Consider the following 24,899-nt stretch of genomic DNA (forward strand, 5'->3'; position numbering starts at 1 on the left):
ACTGCACTACAGCAGGAAACCAGAAGCACAAAGTACAGCACTGCACATAAACAGAAGCTGTGTTCCTGTTCTCTCTCACCTGGAGACCCCACGGCTCAGGTGCCTTGTCCCTTCCCCAAGCAGCAAAAGTCAATTCTGCCCAGCCCAGAGTGACTCTCCAGGTTGCACAGTGCTTAAATGCTTGTGGCTCAGTCTTGGATCTACAACAAATCCTGATGTAAACCCTTTCTAGAAAACAGTATTCAGCAGCTAGAAAATAAACATAAAATACACTCTTGCCTTCAAAACAAAAAAGAGGTAAATTAGAGAGACTTCAGTGTTACATGTATTTTTCCAGACAACTCTACTGGTCCTGTGCAACTGGATGCTGTGCTTTTCTGTTCAGACAGGCTGTAGTAATTCCAGCTGCTTAAATACAGCTCTTCAGGTTCCATGAGAACACTTTTGCTCAGACTAACAGTGTGCTCACATACATGATGTTCAGTAAATATAGACCTAGACCCTACTGTTACTGAAAAGGTCAAAGACTTTGTCAAATATTGTGGTTGTCTGACTAAGGACATTTCCAGCTGCCAGAAAATGAAGTCTGTCTGGCTCTGGTTACCGTCACAGACTCAAACAGGGAACATGGTCAAGACAAACTTCACTTCTTGGGTAACAGAATTGCTTCTACAGTGGCTGAGCAGATTCATTAGCACCTAGGATGGCAGCACCTGTAATCTATAATTTATTACACCCTCAATTAGTACAAAAATTTACAAGCTAGTTCTTTTTTTCTCGTTTCCCTCTTCTCTCCCAATAGAAAATACCAAAAGATGAAAAATTAATGTAAAAATCTAAGTCCATTACTATATGGGAAATGCAATGGAATTCTCATCAATTGGTATTTTCTATACAACACAGAGATAAAAGGTAAGCGTTTTACAAATTATTTCTTAATTGTTATTATACAATTGTGTCCACAGACAAAATCACTAGTCTAGTGATGGAATAGTTTGGACATCTTAAAGTATGTTTTGGATGAATTCTTGCCATTTTATGGCTATAAGCATTACTGCAAATTTATTTTAATCTCAGGACACGCTAGACGTGAAACTCAAAGCTTTTAATTTTTGGGGCAAGAATGAAAAAATATAAATATTTAAAAATGTACAAATTAAGAACAGAGAATATGTTTTAGTGTATTCTGGATCGCTTGACTCTGCTCATTTCTCCCAGTGCTTTTCTCTTCTGGGATAATCCGGTTCCAAGATCTGAGTTATTCTGAAGGCAAGACTCAGCTTCTGGCAGGCAGTAAGACTCCATAGAGGGAGGTGGATCCTTCAGTAAAGAAAAAGAGAGTGGGTCAGCTCAAGAAGAGCAGCTTCTGAGAAGACAGAAACAGCTTATTAGTTGTCTAAAACTGAAAATAACAAAATAACAAAACAAACATTACATGCCTACATTTTAAATACCTTTTGTGAGCAGCTCCCTACCCTGCAAGAGACCCCACTGCCACCAACCAGAACAAGTCAAGTCAGAGCATAAATCTGAAGTATCAGATCAAAGCCCTCAGCACAGGCAATTCCTGGCAAAGGAGGCCCGTGACTGGTAGAGCAGCCATCCCCCTGCAGGGGCTGAGGAGTGTGGCATGTGGCAGGTGGGGAGCCCTGGGTGTGCCTACCTGGATGAGGTAGTCAGCAATGTACTCAGGTTTGAGGCAGTTCACTCCCTGGGCTGCTGCCTCTGCCACGTTAACCCTGGAGTCATCTGGCTTCAGCTTATTGAAGTCAGCAAAGAGGTGAGTTGCTTCTTTAAAGAGAGATGCAGAATGGCCAGAAAACACCTAGAGACAAGACACAACCCAGGAAAGTTTAATTGTTTCTTCCCCCAGACAAATGCAGTTCATGACATTTAATTTCACTCATCAAACTAACAGAAACCAGTGGGAAGTCAAATACCATTTACAGCTGCATTCTGTACCATCGCATACCAGTCCAAAAGGCTGATCCTTCCCATCAGAGAATGGCACAGAAATTCTATCCTCAATTCCCACCAGCAGTACTGACTTGTGCAACCTCAGACAAGCTGCTCTGCCTGACCACTTGCAAAGTGAAGATGACAAAGCCTTTTCCTCCCACCCTTTGACCATGTCTCAACTACCCTGCGTAAGCAAATTTTGTTCGTGAAGACCTTTTACTCACATGAAAAATGCCCACCACAGAGTTAAAGAGAAAGAAAAAATAATTAAAACAAACATATATGTATTTCATTATTTTTTTCAAACAACTACATACTTTAGCTCCTCCTGACTGAAGAAGGCGCCTGAATCCTGCTTCCTTGGTTTGATCAACGTTCAGGATCACTTTCCAACCACTGAAAGCTCCCTAGATAAATGACAATTCAGTCAAAAGGATGTTGATATTGAAAAAGTACAAAGATTTAATGGGTCTATAATTTATCCATTTTGAGAATATCCATCAGATGAAGACTTGCAATTACCTAGTTTTGCCTTCAAGTATGCCAGAAAGAATCCAGACCATACAGCTACTGGGCCACAGTCAGCAGCCTGCCACCCAGCCCCCTCTAAAAAAGACAGTGGCACAGTATGCTTTCCAAAACACCAGACACCACAAGAAATTTATCTTTAAAAACCCCCAGTTACTTGGAAACATTCTCCCCAGTTCCCCCAGCATGCACTTGGTTACAGTAACAGCATAGAGGGCCAACTGGTTGCCTCCTACAAACACTCAGCCTGGTTTCCAGGTAGGCAAAGGGCACAGAGGATTTGTTACAAGCATTCCTTTTAAAAAGGTTACTGTAAAGCACACACAGGATTTTTCTGACATAATTGAAACACCACCTTTCAATGAATCCTCAGCTACAATGCCTGATTTGAGAGGAGCTGGAAGGCTTTGGGGAGTTTAAGCTAGCTTCCAAAAATTTCAGTGAAAGACTATGAAAACAGTAACCAGTTTTGGTTTCCTAGCAGAACTGAGTTGGGTTAGCTCTCCAGTCAGAGCTCTGAAGAATAAACATCTTCCTGGCTGAAGGACATTTATATATGTAAATAGCCACATTCCAGTCTTGCAAAACATGAACACTGGTTCAGAGGAGACTAAGACTTTTCATATACTATCACATAAACCCTTTTAAAAAACAAAATTATTTAACTAGAATATATCAAGCTGAGACATTTTGTTCTTGATAACGAGACATGTTACCTTCCCCTGACAGTGAATCTTTAGTTTCTCAGTGACAATCCCTGTCCTGCCCATCCACATTGTACACCTTACATTACAGGAATATCTACATACCTCAACAACACCCGTTTCTTGCCTCCCTTTGTGGATTTTTTTCCTCCACCTCATGGCTGCCAGTGCTAGTTTCTTCTGGTTTACATTGATTCCAGACAAGACATTAAGTACAGAGTTACTTCCCCACTCATAGTCTTCTTCCTGAAACAACCATAAGCTTGAATTACAAAGGAGTCCTGCCAATTTTACCAGCAGAAAAACAGATATAAAAAACCTACACCAAACAGAAAAACCCTGAAACAAATCCCATCTCACTCTAGCTACATATATGGATTTTATCCAGCCAAAACAGCTCTAGGAAGAATTAGAGATATGGCTCTTAATTGCAAATGTTTATCTAAATTAACTTATGTTTTCTGTAACATGAAGTCTTGTACACAACCAGTTGCAGTTACATGTAAAACAGAATTCAATAGCAGGACAAAGCAACTCACTACACTGGATACCACAGACTATATTTCTGCAGTGTCTTCCAAATCTTCCAAAACAAAGTCAGTTTTAATATATAAGGATATAAAGCAGTCTACAGGCATTACTTTAAATTAGCCTAGTTAATGTAAAAGAACTGTCTGACCCAGGAGAACTGCAAAATTAACAGTTAAGGAGGCATCTGAAAAGGCAGAATTCAAAAATATTTACATACATGATTATAAAATCAAATTATTTAAAAATAATATATGTTCCTTTACTGAAAGAATCAAGATTTTATTCCTGGTTTAACAGGAGCCATGTAAATTTAGCTGATAACAATGAGAATTTACCAAAAGGCATTCAAAGACTCAATTTTAAGAAGTAATTATAAAAAGCAAAGGTGTTTCATTTATCATATACCAGGAGTTTGGTGCAGGACTAGTTTTCAGACAAAGCTTGTCAAAAACTTCTCAGATTTTGGATTCTCTAAAACTCCCATGGCTTGGGCACCCTAAACTAGCAACTGGTTTTGAGAAGCTGTCTTTTCCTAGTAGTGCAAAACAAAAATAAATGCAAAACCATAAAACACACTCATGTCCTAGCAGCAGGGTCACATGCCTGAACAAAGCAGCCAGTTCCTCTACACGCCTCCAGGTAGGAACGATGGAGCACCCACTTTCCAGCCGCCATCGAAGCCAAGAATTTTTCATTCCGAAGAGGATGTCCCACAACAATGTGTGTGCAACTCGGATCAAAGTACTGTTTCTCAAGTACTACTCCACCTTGAATTGAGGAATAAATAAATAAAGTGTCATGCTGCACAGAGAAAGGATCAAGTCAAAGTGAGAATTATTTGAATTCAGACCAAAACTCAGCTCAAATTTACATTGAGATTATTATCATTGAAATGACATGGGCAGAAGCTGCAAGGGAGGGAGAAGCAGCCAGGAAAGAGTGGCTCTGTAGAATGCCACAGCAACACAGAAAGGAATGAGAGACACCAGAAGAGTGCTCATCCTGGGCACTCCCAACAGTAAAGAATGAGGCTGTTGTGAAGACAGCTAAAAGAAAACTATGAGGAGACAAAACCATTGCTGTTTTATGGCAAAGCTGATCACTTGCATAATAATAATACTATATTCAAAGAATTGCTCACAAGCACAGAAAGCCATGAATTTGAGACCTCAAATCTGATGAGTCACTAACAAAAGCCCTTTCTTTCCCCAACAAGCCACAGTTGAGCAGACACATACAGACACATACTATTCATTGCATTTGACAAATATCTGGTACCTAATTGCTCAATCAGATGGCAGTAATCAATTCTTTCTTGAGGATTAAGAGAAGACAACTGAAATTTACGGAGCTTTTCTGTTTCTTCATCAGCCTTCTTCTCATCTTCAGTAGCAACCTAGAAATACAGTAACAGTTTTGAAAATATGACAGAACAATTAGGTTGAAAGCTGACTATTTCTCTGCCAAATATTTTGGGTTATTTATATATTAAGTTTTCTTTTAGCTGGGTAAAGAAGAACCAAACTTGTCAGTCACTTGACAAAAAGCTTGGATCTTACCAAATTATCCTTAGGCTCCTGCTTGAACACCCTTTGGTTCTCCCTTGCTTCAGGGCACAGCTGAACTAATTTGTCATAACAAGTAATCCTTCACTCACATCCATGGAATGCAGAGTTGAACACATAAAGAAATCAGTATTGATCTATCACACTGCCTCATTCATTCACTTTCCATCAGGCTGGAATACTATATTCTTTGAAGGCCTTTCCACTAACTTGCCACTTCATGCTTCTGAAGACACTGCTGAAATTGAAGCATCAAGTGACACATTGCAGGTGAGACTATAAGCTCATTTCCCTTTCCAAGGTGACAGAATTTTAAACCAGGTTTTGGCAGAAAAATAATTTCCCATTTGTACCTAAACATAAAATTCCAGATACCACCAAAGAAACAAAGGCCTACATTTTTTTCCATCATCCTAACATGGCTGGAGGAGTTCCAAGCAGTATACATAATAATTCTTCATTCCAAAGCCTGCCTTAACATTCCAGCACCAACTAATGAGACAAAAAGCTTTATTTGTCTAAACAAATAAGCTTTATTTTTTTTTAGCAAATATTATTTGTTCAAAAATCTCAAAGGGGGAGTGTTGAAAAGAACAGAAAAAAAGAGAAGAGAATAGAACTGCACAAAAGTAATCCACCTCAGGATTTTTAATGCAGATCTGCATATTTTATATTTATCATCAAATTCAAAATTTCTTAAAGTACGACTGCATCTCTCAGAATACAAATCATCATAAGTATTTTTCCATTTGACAAACCTTTTCTTTGGGCTCTGGTGCCACAGGAGGGTTAGCCAGGGGGAAAGCAATGCTGGGGGCCTGCGGAGTAGGGATCAAGTTATCCTTAGCTGGTGTTTCAGGATCTCTGCATATGGGATTCTTTAAACTTTCAATCACATCTCCATCCCCAGCCTCAGGAACAGCTGTGAAGGTAAAGTGGTGTTGCGTGACTTGCCTTTGGCAGAATATAATTATGCATAAAGTAAAAAATATAATAAAAATAAAAAATCCTCACAATTGCTGCCACAACATGTACAGTTAATACTTCACATGCCTTTCATAAAGATATTCTTCCTTATACACAAACCACCAACAGCAATATTGCAATCATGTCCCCAGACTACTCACTTTTGAAAAAACACCTGAAAACTGCAAATGACCTGATTTCTTTGGCTAAACTGCACTGATTTGGTTGAATCGAAAATCATTAAATGGAATTATCTAAATTTCTTCAACTTCCTCTAGGATAAGGTCAGTTTTCAGGAAGATTGCTGCCACAGAAACTCTACAAGTAGATTGAGGGAAGGAGTTGGCAGCAGGGAGAGAGAAAAAAAGGATTCCACTATCTCAGAATAGAAAGAAAGCAAAACATGAAAAAACATTTGGTTTTGGCAGAAAAGGTATGTTGCTTCCTTAGTCCTAGCAACAGATTTTAGACTTCAAGAACAGGGAACATAAATAATGTATCTTTACCAAATCCTGACCCAAGCATATTCATCAGCAACTTGACACATCTTGGTTTTTTGGGTCCATGAATTAATCTTGTACCCCAATTTTTCACCTATAAGTATTTCCACTACAAAGGAAAATATTTTGCTTATGGTATTGAATTCCACTATATTTACCTGAGAGGTTACCTGGAAACCAGCTGTGGCTCAAAAAAACCAAAACAACTTGGAAAATTTAATGAAGTCTTCAAGTTGTTTGCTTTTTTTGGACCCACGGCCATCTATTTTCAGACAAGCACTGCTTTGGTGTTTGACCACAAATGAATGGAAAAGCTTCTCTTTAAAAAAACAGCAACACATAACAGAGCTCAAAGATGTGAAATTGTATTTTTGCATTTGAGAAATGCCAACAATGCTCATTTTTTTGTAAGTAGAACTCAAATGCTACTGTATTTTAAAAGTCCCAAAGACAAATGGATGCTGTTGCACAGAACAAGGATATAGCACTTCTAATTTTACCTATACCAGCCATCTCTGCATCAGGTACAGATCCTCTGAGGGCAGACTCATCCACATTCTTACTGGTGTTACTCTGACCTTGCTCAAGGTACTGTGAAGGACTATCAGGCCACTGAAGGTTGCTGACAAGTCTTGCTCTCTCTTCCCTCGCAGTAGGATCATCCCAAATGATCTGCTCACTCTGGGATGGCTCTGTGTTTATATCTGCCACTGCCTGGCGGGACTGCCTAAGGTAAAAACCACAGATAACCTCACAAACTGATTTTACAGAAGACTTCCATTCTAGAAGGCAATGTGTTAATGATCACATCAACTGCAGCATGACCTCATTATTAGAAATTACAACTGGGAAAGAGAAAAATTTCAGTATTTCTAGCACCCTGGCTTTATGAATCTAAGTGCCAGCATGGCTGAAAATGGGCAGCCAAAACATCAGCAGATATTTTCATTATGTGCATATGAATAAGTTATTATAAGATTAGCATACCTTACTCTTTATTAAACCTATTTATTGGCAAATAAGCACCAAGCTAACTGAATAATTTTGCAGGGGTTCCACTACTGTCTTACTGCACATCACTGTTGATGGAGTTCAAATCCTATTCTCCATTTGGAGAGAAAAGAAAAATAAAAGAGAAGAAACATTCACAGAGGTGCTTTGCAGTAATGCTGACTATTTTTTTATGACCTATGTAAGCATTCATACACATTTTCTTCAAAATCTATAAGAATACTAAGGATTCTGAAGAGAAAGAAAATAAGCCAGTTAAAAACCTGAACATTAAAACCAATCATACTATTCTGTTTAAAACAAAAGTTATTTTAAAAAGTTTTTTAAAAAACCAAAACCCCTACCTATTAGAAATCAAGAACATTCTGACTTTACCTAGCACATCCAGTTAAAGATTCTGAATTGCAGGAGAAGAAACTCAGGCACATCAGTAGAAACACACAATACATCTGAAAACTGTGGAGACCTATTCAAATCTCAATGAATGTCTAAATCCACGTAAGGACAAAACAAGGTACATTTAAATACAAGTCCATACCTTAGAGCTTCCAAGACCCTACTGCGGCCATTTCGCACAGACCGTGCACTATCAGGAGTGGCTGGAGAACCATCAAAGCTGCTCCTGGAAAGGGATCCTCTTTGCCCTTGTGGTTTCACCAGTGATGTGGCAGACATGAGTTCCTGCAGCTGCTTTTGGAAGTTCTCCCTCATTTCTAGTGCTTGGGTTAAAACTTAAGAGAAGAAACAAAACTCATAATATCACAACTCTTATACTGCAACAAGTGAAAAGTGAACAACCGATCACTGTTTCAGTGAAAACTGAAATTCCAGTCAACCTCCCTCCCCCACGAGGACAAAGAGCATACATTAAAAAGAGGAAAAGTAGTTGGGTAAGAATATCAAGGAAAACTACATGTGCCCTAAGTCACCTATTCTTAAACACAAGGAGAAATCTCCATTCAGTTCACTTCTGAATCTCCTCACGCAATCTAACTTGGATCCATAATTCTTCCAGAACAAATTTATTTACTTAATATATACTCCAAAACAAAAACCTGTCACGTTGAGGATGAACTTCAGTGTTTTAAAAAGAAAGAAATGGCAATTAAGTATCTTCCAATGAATGATCATGATTTTCTTGTGGGCAGTCAAGATCTTCAAGATCTTTAAAATAGAGAGGAAAACCCTTTCCAGCAGCAATAAAAGCTAGTTGTACTTTACCAGTACATTGATACACCACCTAAAGTTTCCAGACCTTAGCATTCAGCATCTGGAACTGCAAAGACTCATATTGATAGTTTGATAGTCCATAAATATTCTGAAAACAGTGATTTACATTTACCTCCTTTGGATTCACTTGCTACAATTTGTTCTTCTCCTACATTGACTGTTTTGTTAATTTCATCAGTAGTTACATCATCTTCAGCATCATCTTCATACACAGGAATAATCTAAAACCAATGAAGACAGGTAGACTTCTCACACCAATTATTTTTTTGCTTTTTAACCATGTGTGACACTCTGAAGATCATTAAATCTTGGCTGAGAGTAAATCTAACCTTTCTGCTACTGCAATGACAGTAGAACAGTGAATAGTAGAATGGGTGACAACTCCTATTCTGAAGTCTTAATGTCAGTTAAAGCAAGTTCACACCTTAGATCTCATTATCTAAAAGAAAAGACATCCATCTTTTCAAATTTGGAAAGCAAATCCTGAAATGCCTGTGTTTTCCTCCACCACCCTAGAAGATGAGTATTACAAATGCAGAAAAACCTTAAGGAACATCTGCATTAGCTACTCTTAATCCCTAGCTAAACCTGCTTCAGGACGTTGCTGAACTAGTACCAATGTTTTATTACTATCTTAACCTAACTATTAACTGAATTCAAATCACTTCATGGAACACACATTCCTATCACACACCATACCTCATTTTCCTCTGCTGGTTTTCCAGTTGAAAGAGGTTTACTGGAGGAGGAGAGCCTGACGTCTTGCACAGCACTGATATCCAAGCTCATTTTGGGATTGTAAGTGTGAGGAAAGAGAGATTCAGGAAGCCGTTTACATTCTCGGGCACTCTGTAATAACATCAGTTAATTGGAGAAAGATAAGGAACTGATTGAGATAAAAGAAACTTCACACCTAAACACAAGAAAAGTACAATAAAAACTCTGTCAAAAGAAGTACTTCACCCAAGGGGAAAAACATGTCTGCCATTCTGGGAAAAATGTAGCACAAGTTTTCAGTGGAAGAGAATTTATTTTCTCCTTATGGAGAACAAGGTGAATGTACATCAGTGAAAAGGATCACTCAATTTACAAATTCAAAGCAGGATGCAAAAATCAGTCCTTATATATGTATGGTGTAAATACACACAAAAAATCCACTGACATATGACTGGTTTTAAGCCTCCATTTCCCTTTACTATTAAATAGGGAATAAAACAAGCTTCATACCTCTAAAAGCCAATGTTCTGAAACAATATGTATACCCCGCTCTTTAACAGATTTGTACTCCTTATTGTTATCATTCTGTCCTCCCTTATAGATGAAGTGTGTTACTGTTTCATCAAAGCACCATCTGGAAAAGAGAACAAAACACAACTTGAAGACAGAATTTCTATCAAAAGATATCAGAAATCCAGCTCAGAAATTGTCCTGTCTCTTGCTCAAGTTAAAGTACCTCTACCTATTTTGTTATGGCTCAATAATCAATGAGCCCACTTTCTTTGCCAGAAAAGACATCAATCAGTTTCATGACAGCACAACTTCAAGGTGTTTTGAAAGTATTCCTGAAGAAAATAAAACTAAATGGGATAAACATATGGAAAGTAGGAGTTTTGCTTTATAATTTATTTTGCTTTCATTTAAGTGGAATTTTAAAATAGTTTCTGAAAAGAATGTGTGATCTTGGATAAGAGCTTTTTTCTTTTGTTGTCACATTGAACTGCAAATGGAATACTGATCCTTGAAGCTCAAAATAAACAAAAATTGAGGACTGTTAATTTTTAAACTGATAAAAGCAAGTATATGCTACCTAATCCAAGTATGTACAGCATTTTGAAGGTACTACCAAACGTAAGTGTAACTTCCTTCACACCAGAAATAATAACACTTACATAAAAGTCAGTAATGAAATACAAAAATCAGATTTAATGGGAGCAGAATTCTGTCTTAAATAAAAAATGTTAAGTTTCTAGTTTCTCTTTGTGACAACCTATTTTTCCTAAGCTGCTCTTAGCTGTTCACTGACTTAGCTGTGCTTACAATCTAGAAAATATTTTGTTTTGAGCTAGGGAGAAACATACACAAATTTATGTTAGATTCAAGACCTAAAACATAAAGCAAATGTTAAACCATCCAAAAGCTAAACTTCTTCAAACCAAAGAAGAAAAACCCTGCAATTCAAGAAGACTTTTGGACAGACAGTCTGAGATGGATTTACAAAGAACACAGGAACTGGGGATGTGGCAGGAAAATATTGCCTTATTTCACATTACAAATGGATAACTTGCTGTTTAGGATGGTAAAATCTAATGTTTAGCTGTAGCAAAAGGCATATCAGAATGCAAAGACTCAAAGTTACTAGAATCCAGACCAGTGCAAAAGCTCAGAAGTCATTGTATTGGCTGATACCTGTAGTCTGCTCCAAGAGAAGCTGCTACTGCATTCAGCTCCCTTTGCCTTTTACTAAGTTTTTTACTAACATATATAACTGCATCAGCTAGAGGCTTGGGCTCTTCTTCCTGGTCAAGCAGCAGGGATAAAAACAGAAGAGTTACAATTGGAAGGCTTCTATATCAATAACAAAAGTATTTTAATATTTAGTGAAGTATAGTAAGATAAACACACTTCCTCTGTTTCTTATGCTCCCCTACCCATGCTCAAAACCCAGCATTATGACCATGCACTAAAAATGCCTAGAGATTCAGCCCATCTCCCTAGAACATACCCCACTCCTTTCATCACAGGCTGAACACTGAAATTAAGGAATTATGAAACCTGATGCTACTGAAGTATTTCACTGTAGAGAAGTGAGAGAAGTAAGACTAAGGAACTACAAAACAAGAAATAGCAGCATGCCCCTTCCAGAGGTCATTAGCTTTCTCGCCCCTCCTCAACAGTAAACAGTGCACTAACATGGCAAGCAATACATAAATTATCCCTTTCCTCCTACACCTTTTTGTTTTCTCTCACTTTTCTCCTTCTACTAAGCACAGAGGAAGGCAGGAAAAGAAGACATGCATTAATAAGGGACTCTGAACTTCTGGTCAAAGACAAAATATCTAACCCTGTTCAGCTGGAATGTGAGAATTTCTTAAGTGTAGTATCTCATTCCAATACTACAGAGTCTAAAATTGTACATATTTATATGCCATGTTACTTAGCAACTGCTTAATATTCAAGACAGTAGTGCAGATAGTAGAAAAAGATATTAAAATTCTTCGTCTTCCATGAGCAAATTCCTCTTACATTCCTTTAACTGTCTTTGAAGAACACAATCATATGAATTTGTATTCCAATAGATCATAAATAACAATTCACAAATTCCTTTGTAACTGAAATCACAAAGAGAAACTTTTCTTAATTAAACCTATACTTCAGCAACTAAACCCCCAAATTTCCTACCACTTCTGGCTGTGCAGCAGCCAACTGAGGGCTGGCAGTAAGAGCTGCTGCGTGCATTGTGCTGCTTGCCAGCGCCACTTTCAAGTTTCTGCCGATGACTTCAGAGAGAGGTGTGCTCGGTTTCCTGGTTCTTTGTTCACGACCTTTAGGAGTTTCCAGAGCTTCCAGAGCATCCTACCAAAAAAACAAAAAGAAAAAACCAATTGACTTTCACAAACACCTCATGAAATTCTTATTCCAGTGCAAGTTTTAGAAATACAGTAGGACTTCTTGCTCCTAAACCAAGACAGCAAACTATAGGAACAGCTACCAAGTGCAACTATAGTACCACTGCACAAAAACTGTACAAGGCAAACCCAATCTTAGAGCCTGCAGAAGTAAAAGTTTATTATTATTATTGCAGAAGACAACAGTTTATTAATCTCTCAGTTCACTGCCATCACTGAGAATTGCCCCTCAGTGGAAAAACCTGACTCATTCCTAACCCCAACCAACTACTTTAATGTACTCACATCTTGGCCCACAAGAGTTGCAATATGAGTATGTGATTCTATCTGCACCTTTAAAATACCATTTCACACTGTCCTTTTTTATATAAAAAGAGATATTTTGGTCTAGAATATCTTACTTTTGAAAATTATCAGAGCCTTTCTTCATGAAGCAGAACTAGCTAAAGAAAAGACTGGATTCTTCTACATTTGTAACATGCTTTGTCCTATTGTGAGCAGAGGGATTGAAAAACAAAACAGAAAACCTCCCACAACAGAACAGACAACCCACAAACAACCCTCAAAAAACCAAACAACTCTGCAGGAATTCAATTCATTGATCCTTCAGTTAAGCCCTAGAAAATTAAAAACAAATCTGAAGCCTTCCAAAGCACACCTGAGTCATTCAGGATCTCCTCCAATGCAGATACTCCCTTGACGACAGGACCTCCACTTGTATAATGAAGAGACGAGACCCCTCATTTGATGCAAGCATGAAGCAGATTTTTTGATTTCACACATCAATATATATACCTTTTCAACTACAGCTAAAAAATAGCACAAATCTCAAGATTGGTGTTTCTAAGTAACATTACTTAATCAGAGCTCTGCACAGACCTGTACAGACCAGCATAGGCATGTATAGTCTTGCATGATTTATCTTAAACAAAGCACACCTTTAGCTTCTCCATTCAGGATTCTGCCTCGGCTTGCCAGGGCTTGTGCCCTACCAAGCTTAGTACATCCACTTCAGTCATGAGTTGAGCAGTACTCTGAGCCCTGCTCTCCAGCCATATTTCTAAACTCTCTGTCAGGGGAGGTTTTTTGCTGCCTTTTCTAGTCTACTGTAACCTTCAGAATAAAGTACTGAACCCAAAATCCCACACATTTTTCAGCTTGCAATAATAGATTTGTAAATGCTTTAAAGCTATTACATTAAAACATGCCATCAAAATAGCATTTCATCAGAAAATGCAAACACTTGTTTCCAAATACCTGGAGCAATTTTAAGATCCTTTGTCACATTTATCAGTCTCTAGATGCAAAGAACACAGACTGGATACTGTCTGAGGTGTAAATGATGCAATAAGCACAAAGAAGCTTTGCTAAGGACATTACAGTACTTATTCAACAAATTTAGTCCACTTTAGACCATTAACTAAACTATATAAATAAAGGAGACAGTTTTTCTGGCTTTCTTCAAAAGAGAAAGTCTGTATGTGAACAGCATAAAAACTGGTAAAAGCACAGGTTCCTGTGCTGTTTTAAGTTTATGCACATCTTCAACAGTACTGGCCACATAGACAAAAAGTTTGCAGAAATCACCTTTACATCAAAAGAAGGCTTGAACAACTTGTCTTCAGAAAGAAACTTTGATGGTGTGTCAAGATTTAAAGACGGTTCTTTCTGGAGTGGTCCCCCTTGTGCAACAGGAGTTGTCTTCCCAGTATGATGAGAGATTACAGCTTGGAAAGCTTTACTCTGGAACCTTTTGATATCAAGAGGGGTCACAGCTCCTTTGTTTCCAGCTTCAAGGAGACGAGTAGCCTGCTCTGAATCAGGAGATTTAATAGTTGCTGGTGTCTTGCTAAGCTGAGTAATGAAACTCTCTGTATCTTTAAAAGAAACAAAACATAGGCAAGCAAATTGGTTTTTTTGTTTGAACATAGACCCCACACACTCTTATTTAAACAATAACCATGAAGAACTGAAGAGAGAGGCACCAAATCATTGCAGACTAACAAGTCTGAAGTCTTAAGATGGATCTCTCATCAATTCCCATGCAAGGTACAAAGCAGTATACGTGCCAAAGAGGACAAATTTGAGACACTGAGCTTGAATCCCAACTGAATGATAACCACATGACCCTCACTGGCTCCACCAGATTTGCAGTAAACATACAATATCATTTCTGTAATCACAACTCAACAGCAGGAAAAAACATGGTTGCATGTATAGTCTGATCTAATAGAAAGTGACCCTGTCCATGGCAAGGAGTTGGAACTAGATGATTTTTAAGGTCCCTTCAAAATCAAACCAAATCTAGAGCTCTACCTTAATATTTGGAAAAATACCCTTTATCTCCAATACTTTGAAGGTATTAGGAAAATTAAGACAATTTCATCACACATGTCTTTTTTATGGTGAACAAACAGCACAATGACACAGTCATAGCCCCTAATTTGCTAAGAACCAACCTTCAGCCTCTGCATTTTCAACCAAGAACTTGCTTTCATCTGCTCTCTTTCCTGTCCTTGCAGACTGCAAAAGCCAAGCTACAGTGACTGCTGGCAGATTCCACTTCTTTGCAGCTTCATACTTGGAGCCATTTGGTTCTCTCACCACAAGATGGGTGCTGGCAAACATTCCTTTTTTGGCACTGGCTTTCCGCACAAAGAACTCTTGGACTCTACAATTAGATTGTTAAAACATTCATTTAGTCATAAACAACGTTCATCTAGGGCATGTCTATACTACTATAAATTGTATTCTCACAACAGAAAAAGAACCAATAGAAATAGGTATTTAAGGCAACTCACTTTGCATTTTACAGCCTAACCTGCAGACAAGGGAAAAAAACCAAAAATACCCTCCAAAAAAACCCCACAAACCCTCAAAACAACAAAAATGTTACACAGTAATGCTTCTATTACACAGCAATGCTACAGTTTTGCTTCTAGCAGCATTGAAAACAGTATCATACTCTAGCAATCCTCCTGCAAGATCCCATTTTAAAATCATACACTAGGCCTAACAGTCTTCAGCAAGATGAATGGAACAGGTCTGCTTCCCTTCCAGACTCAACAAGCATAATTTTCAAATGAACAATAGTTTGCTTTGTATTACAGTTTTTCTCTTATCATCAAGGACACAATCTTGCAAAAAGATGCCAGGACTGAGAACTCATCAGCAATGAATTTAGTTCAAACAGGCTCCAAACCAGATCAAATGATACTTACTCTAAGCTACACGATTTTGCCATATTATGACTAAACATGTTTTTACTAAAGTTTTTCTAAGATCTTGGTGAATTCTAAGCAAATAGGGCACCATTTTTTAGGAGCTGGAATAGTGAATAGGGTTTATTCTTATGAGGCTGAGCCAGATAGTACTGAAGTGGTCCTTTCCCAGACAACCAAAGAGCAACTTGGAAGGCCACTTCTGAAAACCCAACTTTCACTGATCGGTTCAAGAGCAGAGTAAAAAGCTGCTGAGACTCAGTTACTGGAAAATAAGAGATTGAGCATATTCTGGTAGAAATTGGACTGCATGAGTATTGACCATACTTCCTTCAAAGAGAGCAGAATGAAAGACCTATACAATGATATCTCACTGCTTCAGCACCAGGTCTTGTAAATTAATGGAATTCAAAAGAGCTTTAACTCAAATATTTATACAGAAGAAATGAAATGCATAATGGCAGCACTTTGGGTCTTTAAGAACAAGAGAAACTGTGACAGAAGTACCTGGCTCCCAGCAGTTCTGCCACATAAACAAGGGAGTCTCTCTCTGCACCAGTGAACTGGCTAAAAGAGAGAACACAATCTTCCAGAGGGGTAGCTCCTTCCATTACCAGGACTGGGGTGAAAAGTGGATTGGATCGGAGATCTAAAAGGGCCTGCTGTTCCACGCATGTGATCTTCAAGAAGGTGGAAGACATAAAAATGTAAATCAAGACAAGTAGCAACAAAGCCAACAATGTTCCAGCAACTCCACAACAGCATTTATGGACCCAACAAGAGCAATCCTACTTCCATCATCATATCTGAGACAAATGATTTCCCATTGGATCAGACAAACTTTTTTAGACCATGTCTATTTTGTCAAGTTTTACATTCTGAAGCATTATTCAGAACCTTTCAGTTGCTAAAGTTCCAACCATGCAGGTTCCCATAAAACTGGAGGTTTCCAGTTCAGTGCATGATCTGAGGTCAGTAGAGATTTACTCCACAGGAAGTTACCTAATACTGAAAGTTACTAACAGCAGGTAGTCCATACCATGTGCCTGCTCCTGCCAAACAAGGTTAGTATTCTTTAACTTTTTAGGTTACAAACACTTGCTCTTCTGCCATAAATTAAAAAAAAAAAAAAAACTATAAAAAGCATGAAACAAACAAAAACAACAAATCATTATTAGTCAACTAGCTCCTTCTACAGTTCATTTAGACAGAATGCTGTCAGACCTCATAAGTCTGGGTCATGACAAAGGCCATTTAAACATCCTGTGGAAAATGAAGTGAAACAGGTAAGACACCCTACAGATGCAGAGGCTTTAAAGAAGACTCTTGTTTAGCACATTCCAATTTAAATTAAGCTAATATCTCAGTATCTTCTTTATATTTAAGCTATTAATAACTGCATTCTGACAAAACAAATTTGAAATAACTGTTTATCTGAGAATTGAAAAGTGTAACTCCCTTACCAGCCACGTATTTGTGACGACATCACCAACAGCTGCCTTCACGGTGCACCCTAATAAAGGTACCACAGCATAGTCTGCAATGGTTCTGCTTTGCAATGGCAGAACTTCCCCAGCATTCTCCTTTATAATGTCTGCAAGGCAGGACTCATCCTCTTCACCAAAACCCAGAAGATGAAATCTCTTCCTGAAAAATAAGCCTCCTTCAGCCAGTGTAGAAGACTCTGCCAAAGTCCCATTACAGACAGAAGGTAGATTCTCTCCTTGGACAGTCGAGTCACTGAAGGTTCTGGATGTAATTTTTTCAACTTCATCTGAAAAGTTAAAAAAATAAAAAATAACCAAGCATAATAACTGTTTGACAAGAACATCAAAGACAACCCATAACAGTTTCAGGAAGAAATTACAAGATTGTGCTGTTTTCAGCCAGATTGTAGTTATTCTGCAAGCTAAAATGCTAATCATGAGCAGTTCAACTTTCTATGTTTTGTTGAGCCTGAAACATACCTAGTGTGGAATAATTATTTACATATTGAGAGAGGAAGTCATCTTCAGCAGCTTTCTGGTGCTTTATAATGTTCACAGTGTCTTTCTTCAAGGCTTTTTTGGGAAAAATTGACTTCTTTGCAGGTTGTTCTAAAATTGGATTCTCCAACAGCTGGTAGTTTAGAGGGATATAGTGCTCCACTGGACACAGACAACCCTTACCAAATGACTCCAGCAACCACTTTGCTGTCACTATATGAGGCCTATAAATAAAATAAAATGTTATACAAACGTTACAGTGGGTTTCAGACCAAAAAACCCAGTATACACACACACACAAACTCTAATACTAAGCAGGCTTCGGGCAATTTACAACCCTTAAAAGACTTTAATTCTTTCAGTCTGAGAATAGAGCATTTCATAATTATTTTCTGTAACATAAATTATACCTGCCACTGCTGCATTGCCAAGCTCTTCCTCCTTAATAAATAAATACACATTAACACCTCTTTTCACCATTGAGAACATTTGCTTTTCTACTTGCTGAGGTCACCCATGGCTACCCAAAGATACAGTACTGAAAAGCCTATGTGGACATAGTTATTACCACTAGCTGTAAGTCTTCTTATTTAAATCAAGAACTACTTAGTATTTTCAAATGAATATTTGATTCCAGTGAACAATACAATAGTTTGGCAGGAAATTTAAAGATCATCTAGTTCCAACCCCCACCCCAGCCATGAGCAGAGGACACCATGGACTAGACCGGGTTGCTCAAAAGCCCATTCAACCTGGCCTTGGATACTTACAGGGATGGGGCACCACAGCTTCTCTGGGCAACCAGAGAAGCCTCACCACCTTAACAGTAAGGAATTTCTTTCTAATATCTAAACTGAAATCCCCTCTTTCAGTTTAATGCTATTCTCCCTTGTCCAGTCTCTATATGACCTTCACAGAAGTTTCTCTCCACCTCCCTTCGAGTACCGGAAGGCCACAATTAGGTTACCCAAAGCCTTTTCAACCAAATCCTCTCAGCCCATTCTCCCAGGAGAGGTGCTCCATCCCTCTGACCATCTTGGTGACCCTCCCCTGAACTCACTCCAACAGTTTGATACACTTTCTACACAGAGGTGGTGGGAGAAAGAAAATAAAATGTAACTAGACCTTAAGCAATAAAGTTATCACTACCTGTGAGTTGTCTTGTCCAAAAAGTGTTTCAGCTCATCATTATTTTCCCCCACAATGACATGAGTAACATCTTCATTAAGTTGATTAAATCGAACGCCACCACCACAATTAATAAGCCTTCTCATCTTGTCCAACTTTCTGCCACTGAAGCCAGAGAGATAGATCTACAAAGAGAATAGAGCAACAAATAGAGCCTTAAAAATGTTTAAAAAAAAACACCCAAGAAAAAAATAAAGTAGAATGTTTTGGTACAATTTGTTACAACTGCTGCAGAGCACAGAAAGTAGTGCTGCAGCTTCTGAGAAGCAGTAAAAAGTTAAATTAATCTGTGGAGATGCTTATCTTTGCAAATTAAATCACATAAACGAAAAAAAACCAAATAAACCCACACACTAACTCTAGAACCCATTCACTCTAGTGTTTAAATACAGATGCTTATTAATATAAACTTTTATACTTCTACAACATATTTAATACAATTATATTCACACAGGTATGTAGACACACACACATACATACAACAAAAGCATGTGGACACAAAATAAATCTGGTATTTGCTGCTGACCATGGTAACAATTTTCTCAAGCACAAAGTGCCAGTGCTTCACCATAGTTGCTTTCACACTGTTAAAACTGAACATTTCAAAGTATACACTGTTAAACATACTCGACATCCATCTAACAAATCTTCAGGGGCTTGAAAAGAACTTGTGTCCAAGTTTTCCAGCTCATCAGAAAGAGGCTCCAGTCTACTGCCCATAGCTGAACTACATGCAGTTTCATTAACACCACTCAAATTGATATTGGAAATGTGGCTGACATCCGAAAGAGAATGATCTTTAAAAAAAAATAAAATTAAAAAAGAAGCATTAGATTTGGCTCAGCTCTCTCCGCTGAAGAAAATACAAACTTGCCACTTATGATTTTGTGGTGCTCTAAGGAAATGTAAAGTTTGAAGAACAAAAAATACTAGGTAAGTAAAACCTTTGCTAAACCAAGGCCTTTCTTTATACATAGATTGAGCAACCTCTTACTAGAAAGAGCACTGATACATCTGTTTATTTCCTAAAGGTTGGCACTGTGACACAGCAGCCAATGAGACTTGTTTTCAAAGCTGTTATACCAGTTTTGTGGCCATCTAGTAGAAATAATTTTAAAATTAAAGAGGACTCTCTGTAGCAGAAAAATCAATTCTACTTTAAGAGGAGTCAGTACCAGTTGGATACACATTAAAGCTGCTTGTATCTTTCAGGCTACCATGTGTGCTTACAAAATACTTTTAACTATCGTTCTGTTATTAGCATGGAATAAATAAAAACAAGTGCATAAAGAAAAATAAAATACAAAAATATTAACAAAAATTTATTTGTTCCCCCCCACACCCCTAAGACTACTGTGAGATTAAACTCATTATATGCACTTGTTTTAAACTGTAAATGTATGAACAGTTGTGCTTTTGTAGGACTTACAGATGTACACCACCGGTTCTCAAGCAGACAATCATCCACCAACCCAAGTTTACTTTTTTAATGATCATCCACACATTTCAAGTCTACACATGCTGGAATATTCAATGTGCATAAAAGCAATCTGTTATGTTTAAAGCTTAAGCTAAGTCTAGAACCCAAACTGTCAAACCACTATTCATAAAAGCAAGCACCTTACTCATCTCAAGATAGTTCTTCCTCCTTAATACAAATTTTCCTACCTTATTGAAACACATTTTAAAATACCTTACTTACTAGGAGGCTTGCTGGTGTCATTCGTAGGTGTTGATGTACTGGGTGCATTACTCAGTTTTGATCCAGCCTCTACTTTATACATTGTCTCATCCTGACAGAAGCCTTTCTTGATGCTGTCAGAAAACCACTGCACAGACACACAGTGCACATTCCACTTTTTGGCACATTCATACTTCTGACCTTCCAGATGTAAACAAAATTTAAAAAATAAAAAATGTCACAATCTTTAAAAGACTAAAGCATCCAACAGTGATTCCTGAAAGATGGCTGGACATTAAGAAAATTTAGAAATTCAAGTAACAGATTTTGATGGACAAATTATGCTTTAATTTGTCTGTTGATAAGCTCCTTATGCTGTAATAAAAGTTAGAGTTGAAAAATTTCATGGACGGCTAACTCATGGTATGACAAGTCATTAAAGAAATAAAAAAAGGGAAAAGGCTTTAAAGCTTTCAAGGACACAAATAAAAGGTCAAAAAGTCCCAGCATATTTCACTGTAGGCAAAGAGAAGAAAATCAAGGAAAGAAGAAAACCCTTCCTTTTTTCTCACAATAAAACTAAAATCCTTTCATCTTCCCAAGAGGAAGAAAAAGGAGCTTTCATTTTATTTTAGTAAGGAATTTGGAAGGCACAAAGAACAATCAATCAGTTACAAAACACTGAGCCACAGTCCAATCTCAATCATGGTACAAATTAAGTCCTAATCTACTCTCCCAAAAAAAAGTTTTTTTTTCCTTTATACCCTTTAGGATTCTCCCTTTTCCTTTCTTTAAATACCATCTATATTTCTGGTCTTTTCTCCTCTTTTGTTCTCTTTCTCACGTCTTTACAGGGAAGCAAAGGTGCCCTGTGTTACTCTTTCCATCAACATGATTCCCTGAAGAGAAATAGTAAGAGCAACACTGAGCCAGACACAGAGGCAGTTCAAGCTTCTGTGCTTACACACCTACACACTACTTCATCTCCAGAAGTGAAAACAGCATTTATTCTGTCGGTTTTACCTTTTGGCTCTTGGACTATGAGGTGAGTGCACTCATTCATCTTGAGCTGCCCCGTGTACTGCCCACCGTGCTCAGCAGTGAGGCGCTGCACTTCCTTCCTGTCAGAGCTGCTTAAGCCAGTGACACAAATCGTGCAGCCAAGGAACACAGGACAAGTGTGGTCTTCCATGCTAACATCAGTGTACCTCATTATGCTTCAGGAATGAAAGAGAAAGTAGTTATTTTGCAAGTAAAATCAACTAGGAAAAGAAATTAGTCTGTACCTAAGAATTACCATTAGCCCAAACAAAATCAGTTTTGTTTTTTCATACCCTTGCTGAGATTTATCCCACAATGTCTTAACCCATGAGGGAAGTAAAATAGGTTTCTTCAGGGAAGCAGCTACCAAGTATTTCTTGCTGCCAACTTCTCCAGCTATAAGATGAGTTACTGACAAGTTGAGGTCTCTGTATACACATCCACCCATCATTTGCACATATTTATGAACTTCTTCCTTGATGGGGAAAAAAAATTGAGAAAATTATCAGGGGGAAAAAGAACCTATGTGACTGTCCATGATTCTCCCTAAAAACTGTTAAAAAAATACTAAATAGATATATATGGAAGCCATAAAAATATAACTGTAATTTCCATTTTATTTGCACTTATGGTAAGCTGAACATAATATATACTCTAAATAAAAACACAACAATTATGCTGTATGACCAAAATTTTGCAGATGGTTGACACTTCAGGTAGTATTAGAAAAAACATACCAGAATAAATACAAAGTAAACATACATAATCACATTTAAGGTGTATTAATATCTGAATAAACCACATACTCTACAAGCTACAGAAGACTTGATGGCTTTAGACAAAGACACAATGAGACATACATGCTCTGACATATATGCTGCCTCAGTAACGAGCCATGCAAAGCAAATATCAACAACAGCCAGCTGAACAATCTATCCTTGGGAAGGCCTTACCCTCACATCCTTCTCCAGGCTGGTACAGGACACAGTGACATCGGCCATGGTCATGTTGTACACGGGATACTCGGCTCTCGGGACACATCGCTGCGACTGCATGCAGTACAGAACCACCTGTGGCCCAACAATCCTACAGCCAAGCTGCAATAAGGGAACAGGGAAGCACAAAGAAAATAAGCAGAGGGTACACTGGCATCAGGAATTGTCTCTGAATTCTGAGGAAGGCAGGGCCCTTGAATCTGTCCTCCGCCTCCTCCTCCAGCACCTCCAGGTATCTGACAGTTTTGGCTTTACTTTCAGTTCTGGATTTTCTGTAATCCTTGTAGATTTTCCAGCCTCAGTAAAAGCAGATGATTCTATGGCTAAGGCCAAAGAATTCCAGCTAGCCTATCTTGTCCACTAGACAATTCTTCGCAGATCAAACCAGATCATGGTTATCAGGAGATAAATAGTGTAAGAACCAGCTCAGGGACTCCAGCAGGATCAGAACCGACCATACTGCTTACTTTTCCAAATGTCTGAAAATAAGCACTATGCTTTGCTTCTTCCCTAAATGCAGGATGAAGTTCACACTGCTACACTTGGTGCAGTAAAGAATATTCAGGATGTAAATATGGACACAAGTGCTTCTAAAAAGGAGAGAATAAAGCTCAAAGAAAGTTGCTGGGTGGCATACCTTTTTGAGATGACTGAAACCCATGCCTCTGAATGGATCACAAATGTAAAGTGATTTGTCATTTTCTTTTATATTGAGTACTGCTTCTTCTTCAAGGATCTGGAGATGTTCTTCTGACTGGAATTCTTTTATAGACTGCAGGTAAATGATGCGTACAACAACATTTATTTAATTAGCAAATAATTAATAAAGAGGCAATCTAGTGCAAGCTACACAAGGGAACATCTTTGAAACTGCTCAGAACAAAGCTGTTTACCATGCAAACAGGTATTGGCAGAAGAAAGGCATAAAACTCATTTCCTTGAGTCTTCACAATATTCTGACTTAAATATTTGGCACAGAAGCCTTCAGGACCTGATCCTGCCATATGGTGCCTATAGCTCCCACTAACATCCCAAAGTGTAACACAATGCACAACGTCCTTCCAAAGTCTGTGCATAGGTAACTGACCACCATCCAGACCTTCCAGCTACATGTCCCCTTCCTACGTATCACAGGGTTTTGAAATTGAAGCTATTTCATTAAATTCTCCAACAAAACTGCCCTTACTCAACAAGCTTTATTATAAACTAAGCACCCCTGCTATAGAGACAGCTTTATTTTCAGGTGCACACATATAAGTCAGCCTATTGCATGGCACAATCAGCTAACTCAGACACAGAAATCAAATACCAGTTCACCAAGCTCACAGAGGTGACCAAACCCACTTACCTCAAGAGCTTTAGAAAAATACTGCGAACTCCCGGCAGACTTTACGAACTTCACAAAAAACGGCTCCTTACTACTTCTCATCCTTCAACTAAGAAGCAAAACCCAGTGAGCGCCCTGACATGCCGCCGCAGCCCGGAAGCCCTCTCGCCCGTCCCGGGCCCGGCACACGCCGCCCGACCTCGGCGGCACTGACTTCAAACGGGGACGGAGGGGCGGGACCGGCCGACCCACAGCCGAGAGGCCTGTTTTCCACCGGCAGACCCCTTCTCCCCCGGGAGGCCCGTTCCCCACGGGGCCCGAGGCCCGCACGGAAGGGACCCCGCGGGGCAGCGAGCACCCGGCACCCCCGACTCCCACAGTCCCACCCCCGGCGCAGCCCCTCACCCGCGCGGGAAAGCGGCGCTGCCGGCACTGCGCAGGCGCGGGGCGGGGTCAGTGTGGGGGCGGGGCTTCGCGGCAGGGGTGAGGCTGAGGGGGCGGGGCCTCTGCGGACTGGGGCGGGGCGGGAGCGGGCGGGAGAGCGTCTGGCTGAGGGGCAGGGAGAGACGGGCGGGGAATTGAGGGAATCACGCAGGGATAGCGAGTGGGACGGACCTGGGTAGTGAAAGGGCGTCTAGTCGTGGCCCCCCGTGCCACGGGCAAGGACACGTCCCAATGCATACCCTATACCCTGCCCTGGCATTGTTGGGGATCATCCATGCCAGCCATCGGGCATCCACAACCTCCTTGTGCAATCTGCTCCTCACCACTGCCGGAGGAAAAATTGTTTCCTAATATTTGACCTCAGTTTACCCTCTTTGTCGCCATTACTCTTTGTCCT

At 39.0% G+C, this 24,899-nt stretch overlaps 2 protein-coding genes across 3 annotated transcripts; both read right to left on the minus strand.

Moving 5' to 3' along the window:
• Positions 1-1,084: 1,084 nt before the first annotated feature.
• Positions 1,085-3,427, minus strand: LOC306798998 (DNA topoisomerase 2-binding protein 1-like). The gene is made up of 4 exons (XM_079299477.1): positions 3,297-3,427; positions 2,277-2,366; positions 1,664-1,825; positions 1,085-1,320 (listed from the first exon to the last, which is right to left on the minus strand). Exons 1-4 carry the CDS (start codon positions 3,348-3,350, stop codon positions 1,177-1,179), a joined length of 450 nt encoding a protein of 149 aa, XP_079155603.1. The 5' UTR covers positions 3,351-3,427; the 3' UTR covers positions 1,085-1,176.
• TOPBP1 (DNA topoisomerase II binding protein 1) lies at positions 3,299-24,525 on the minus strand. 2 transcript variants are annotated; one of them, XM_079299475.1, is made up of 25 exons: positions 24,464-24,525; positions 24,080-24,167; positions 23,369-23,503; positions 22,690-22,833; positions 22,030-22,211; positions 21,719-21,912; positions 20,717-20,896; positions 19,642-19,811; positions 18,976-19,139; positions 17,809-18,050; positions 17,305-17,615; positions 16,349-16,521; positions 15,080-15,291; positions 14,208-14,497; positions 12,394-12,567; positions 11,401-11,510; positions 10,222-10,345; positions 9,694-9,843; positions 9,107-9,215; positions 8,303-8,495; positions 7,254-7,480; positions 6,046-6,209; positions 5,001-5,118; positions 4,322-4,489; positions 3,299-3,433 (listed from the first exon to the last, which is right to left on the minus strand). In XM_079299475.1, coding segments are annotated over exons 2-25 (4,017 nt in total). In that variant the 5' UTR covers positions 24,161-24,167; positions 24,464-24,525; the 3' UTR covers positions 3,299-3,431. The 2 variants fall into 2 exon arrangements, with proteins under 2 accessions (XP_079155601.1, XP_079155602.1); XM_079299476.1 differs by lacking the exon at positions 24,464-24,525 and having other exon boundaries at positions 7,332-7,480; positions 24,080-24,245.
• Between the last annotated feature and the right edge of the window lie 374 nt (positions 24,526-24,899).

The sequence above is a fragment of the Erithacus rubecula genome (genome assembly GCF_903797595.1).
Source record: "Erithacus rubecula genome assembly, chromosome: 3".
Classification (NCBI taxonomy): Eukaryota; Metazoa; Chordata; class Aves; order Passeriformes; family Muscicapidae; genus Erithacus; species Erithacus rubecula.

What these genes read in the sequence shown, in the direction of transcription:
- LOC306798998 (XM_079299477.1), bottom strand. Translation starts at nt 3,350, where the DNA reads ATGAGGTGGAGGAAAAAAATCCACAAAGGGAGGCAAGAAACGGGTGTT. An exon ending in TTCAGTCAGGAGGAGCTAAA is followed by an intron (nt 1,826 to 2,276) that starts GTATGTAGTTGT and finishes TCTTGTCTCTAG; the next exon opens with GTGTTTTCTGGCCATTCTGC. An exon ending in TTGCTGACTACCTCATCCAG is followed by an intron (nt 1,321 to 1,663) that starts GTAGGCACACCC and finishes TCTTTACTGAAG; the next exon opens with GATCCACCTCCCTCTATGGA.
- TOPBP1 (XM_079299475.1), bottom strand. Translation starts at nt 24,160, where the DNA reads ATGAGAAGTAGTAAGGAGCCGTTTTTTGTGAAGTTCGTAAAGTCTGCC. An exon ending in TCGTCACAAATACGTGGCTG is followed by an intron (nt 16,522 to 17,304) that starts GTAAGGGAGTTA and finishes ACCTTCTTGAAG; the next exon opens with ATCACATGCGTGGAACAGCA. An exon ending in CTGCTGCACAGCCAGAAGTG is followed by an intron (nt 11,511 to 12,393) that starts GTAGGAAATTTG and finishes CTGCTTGACCAG; the next exon opens with GAAGAAGAGCCCAAGCCTCT.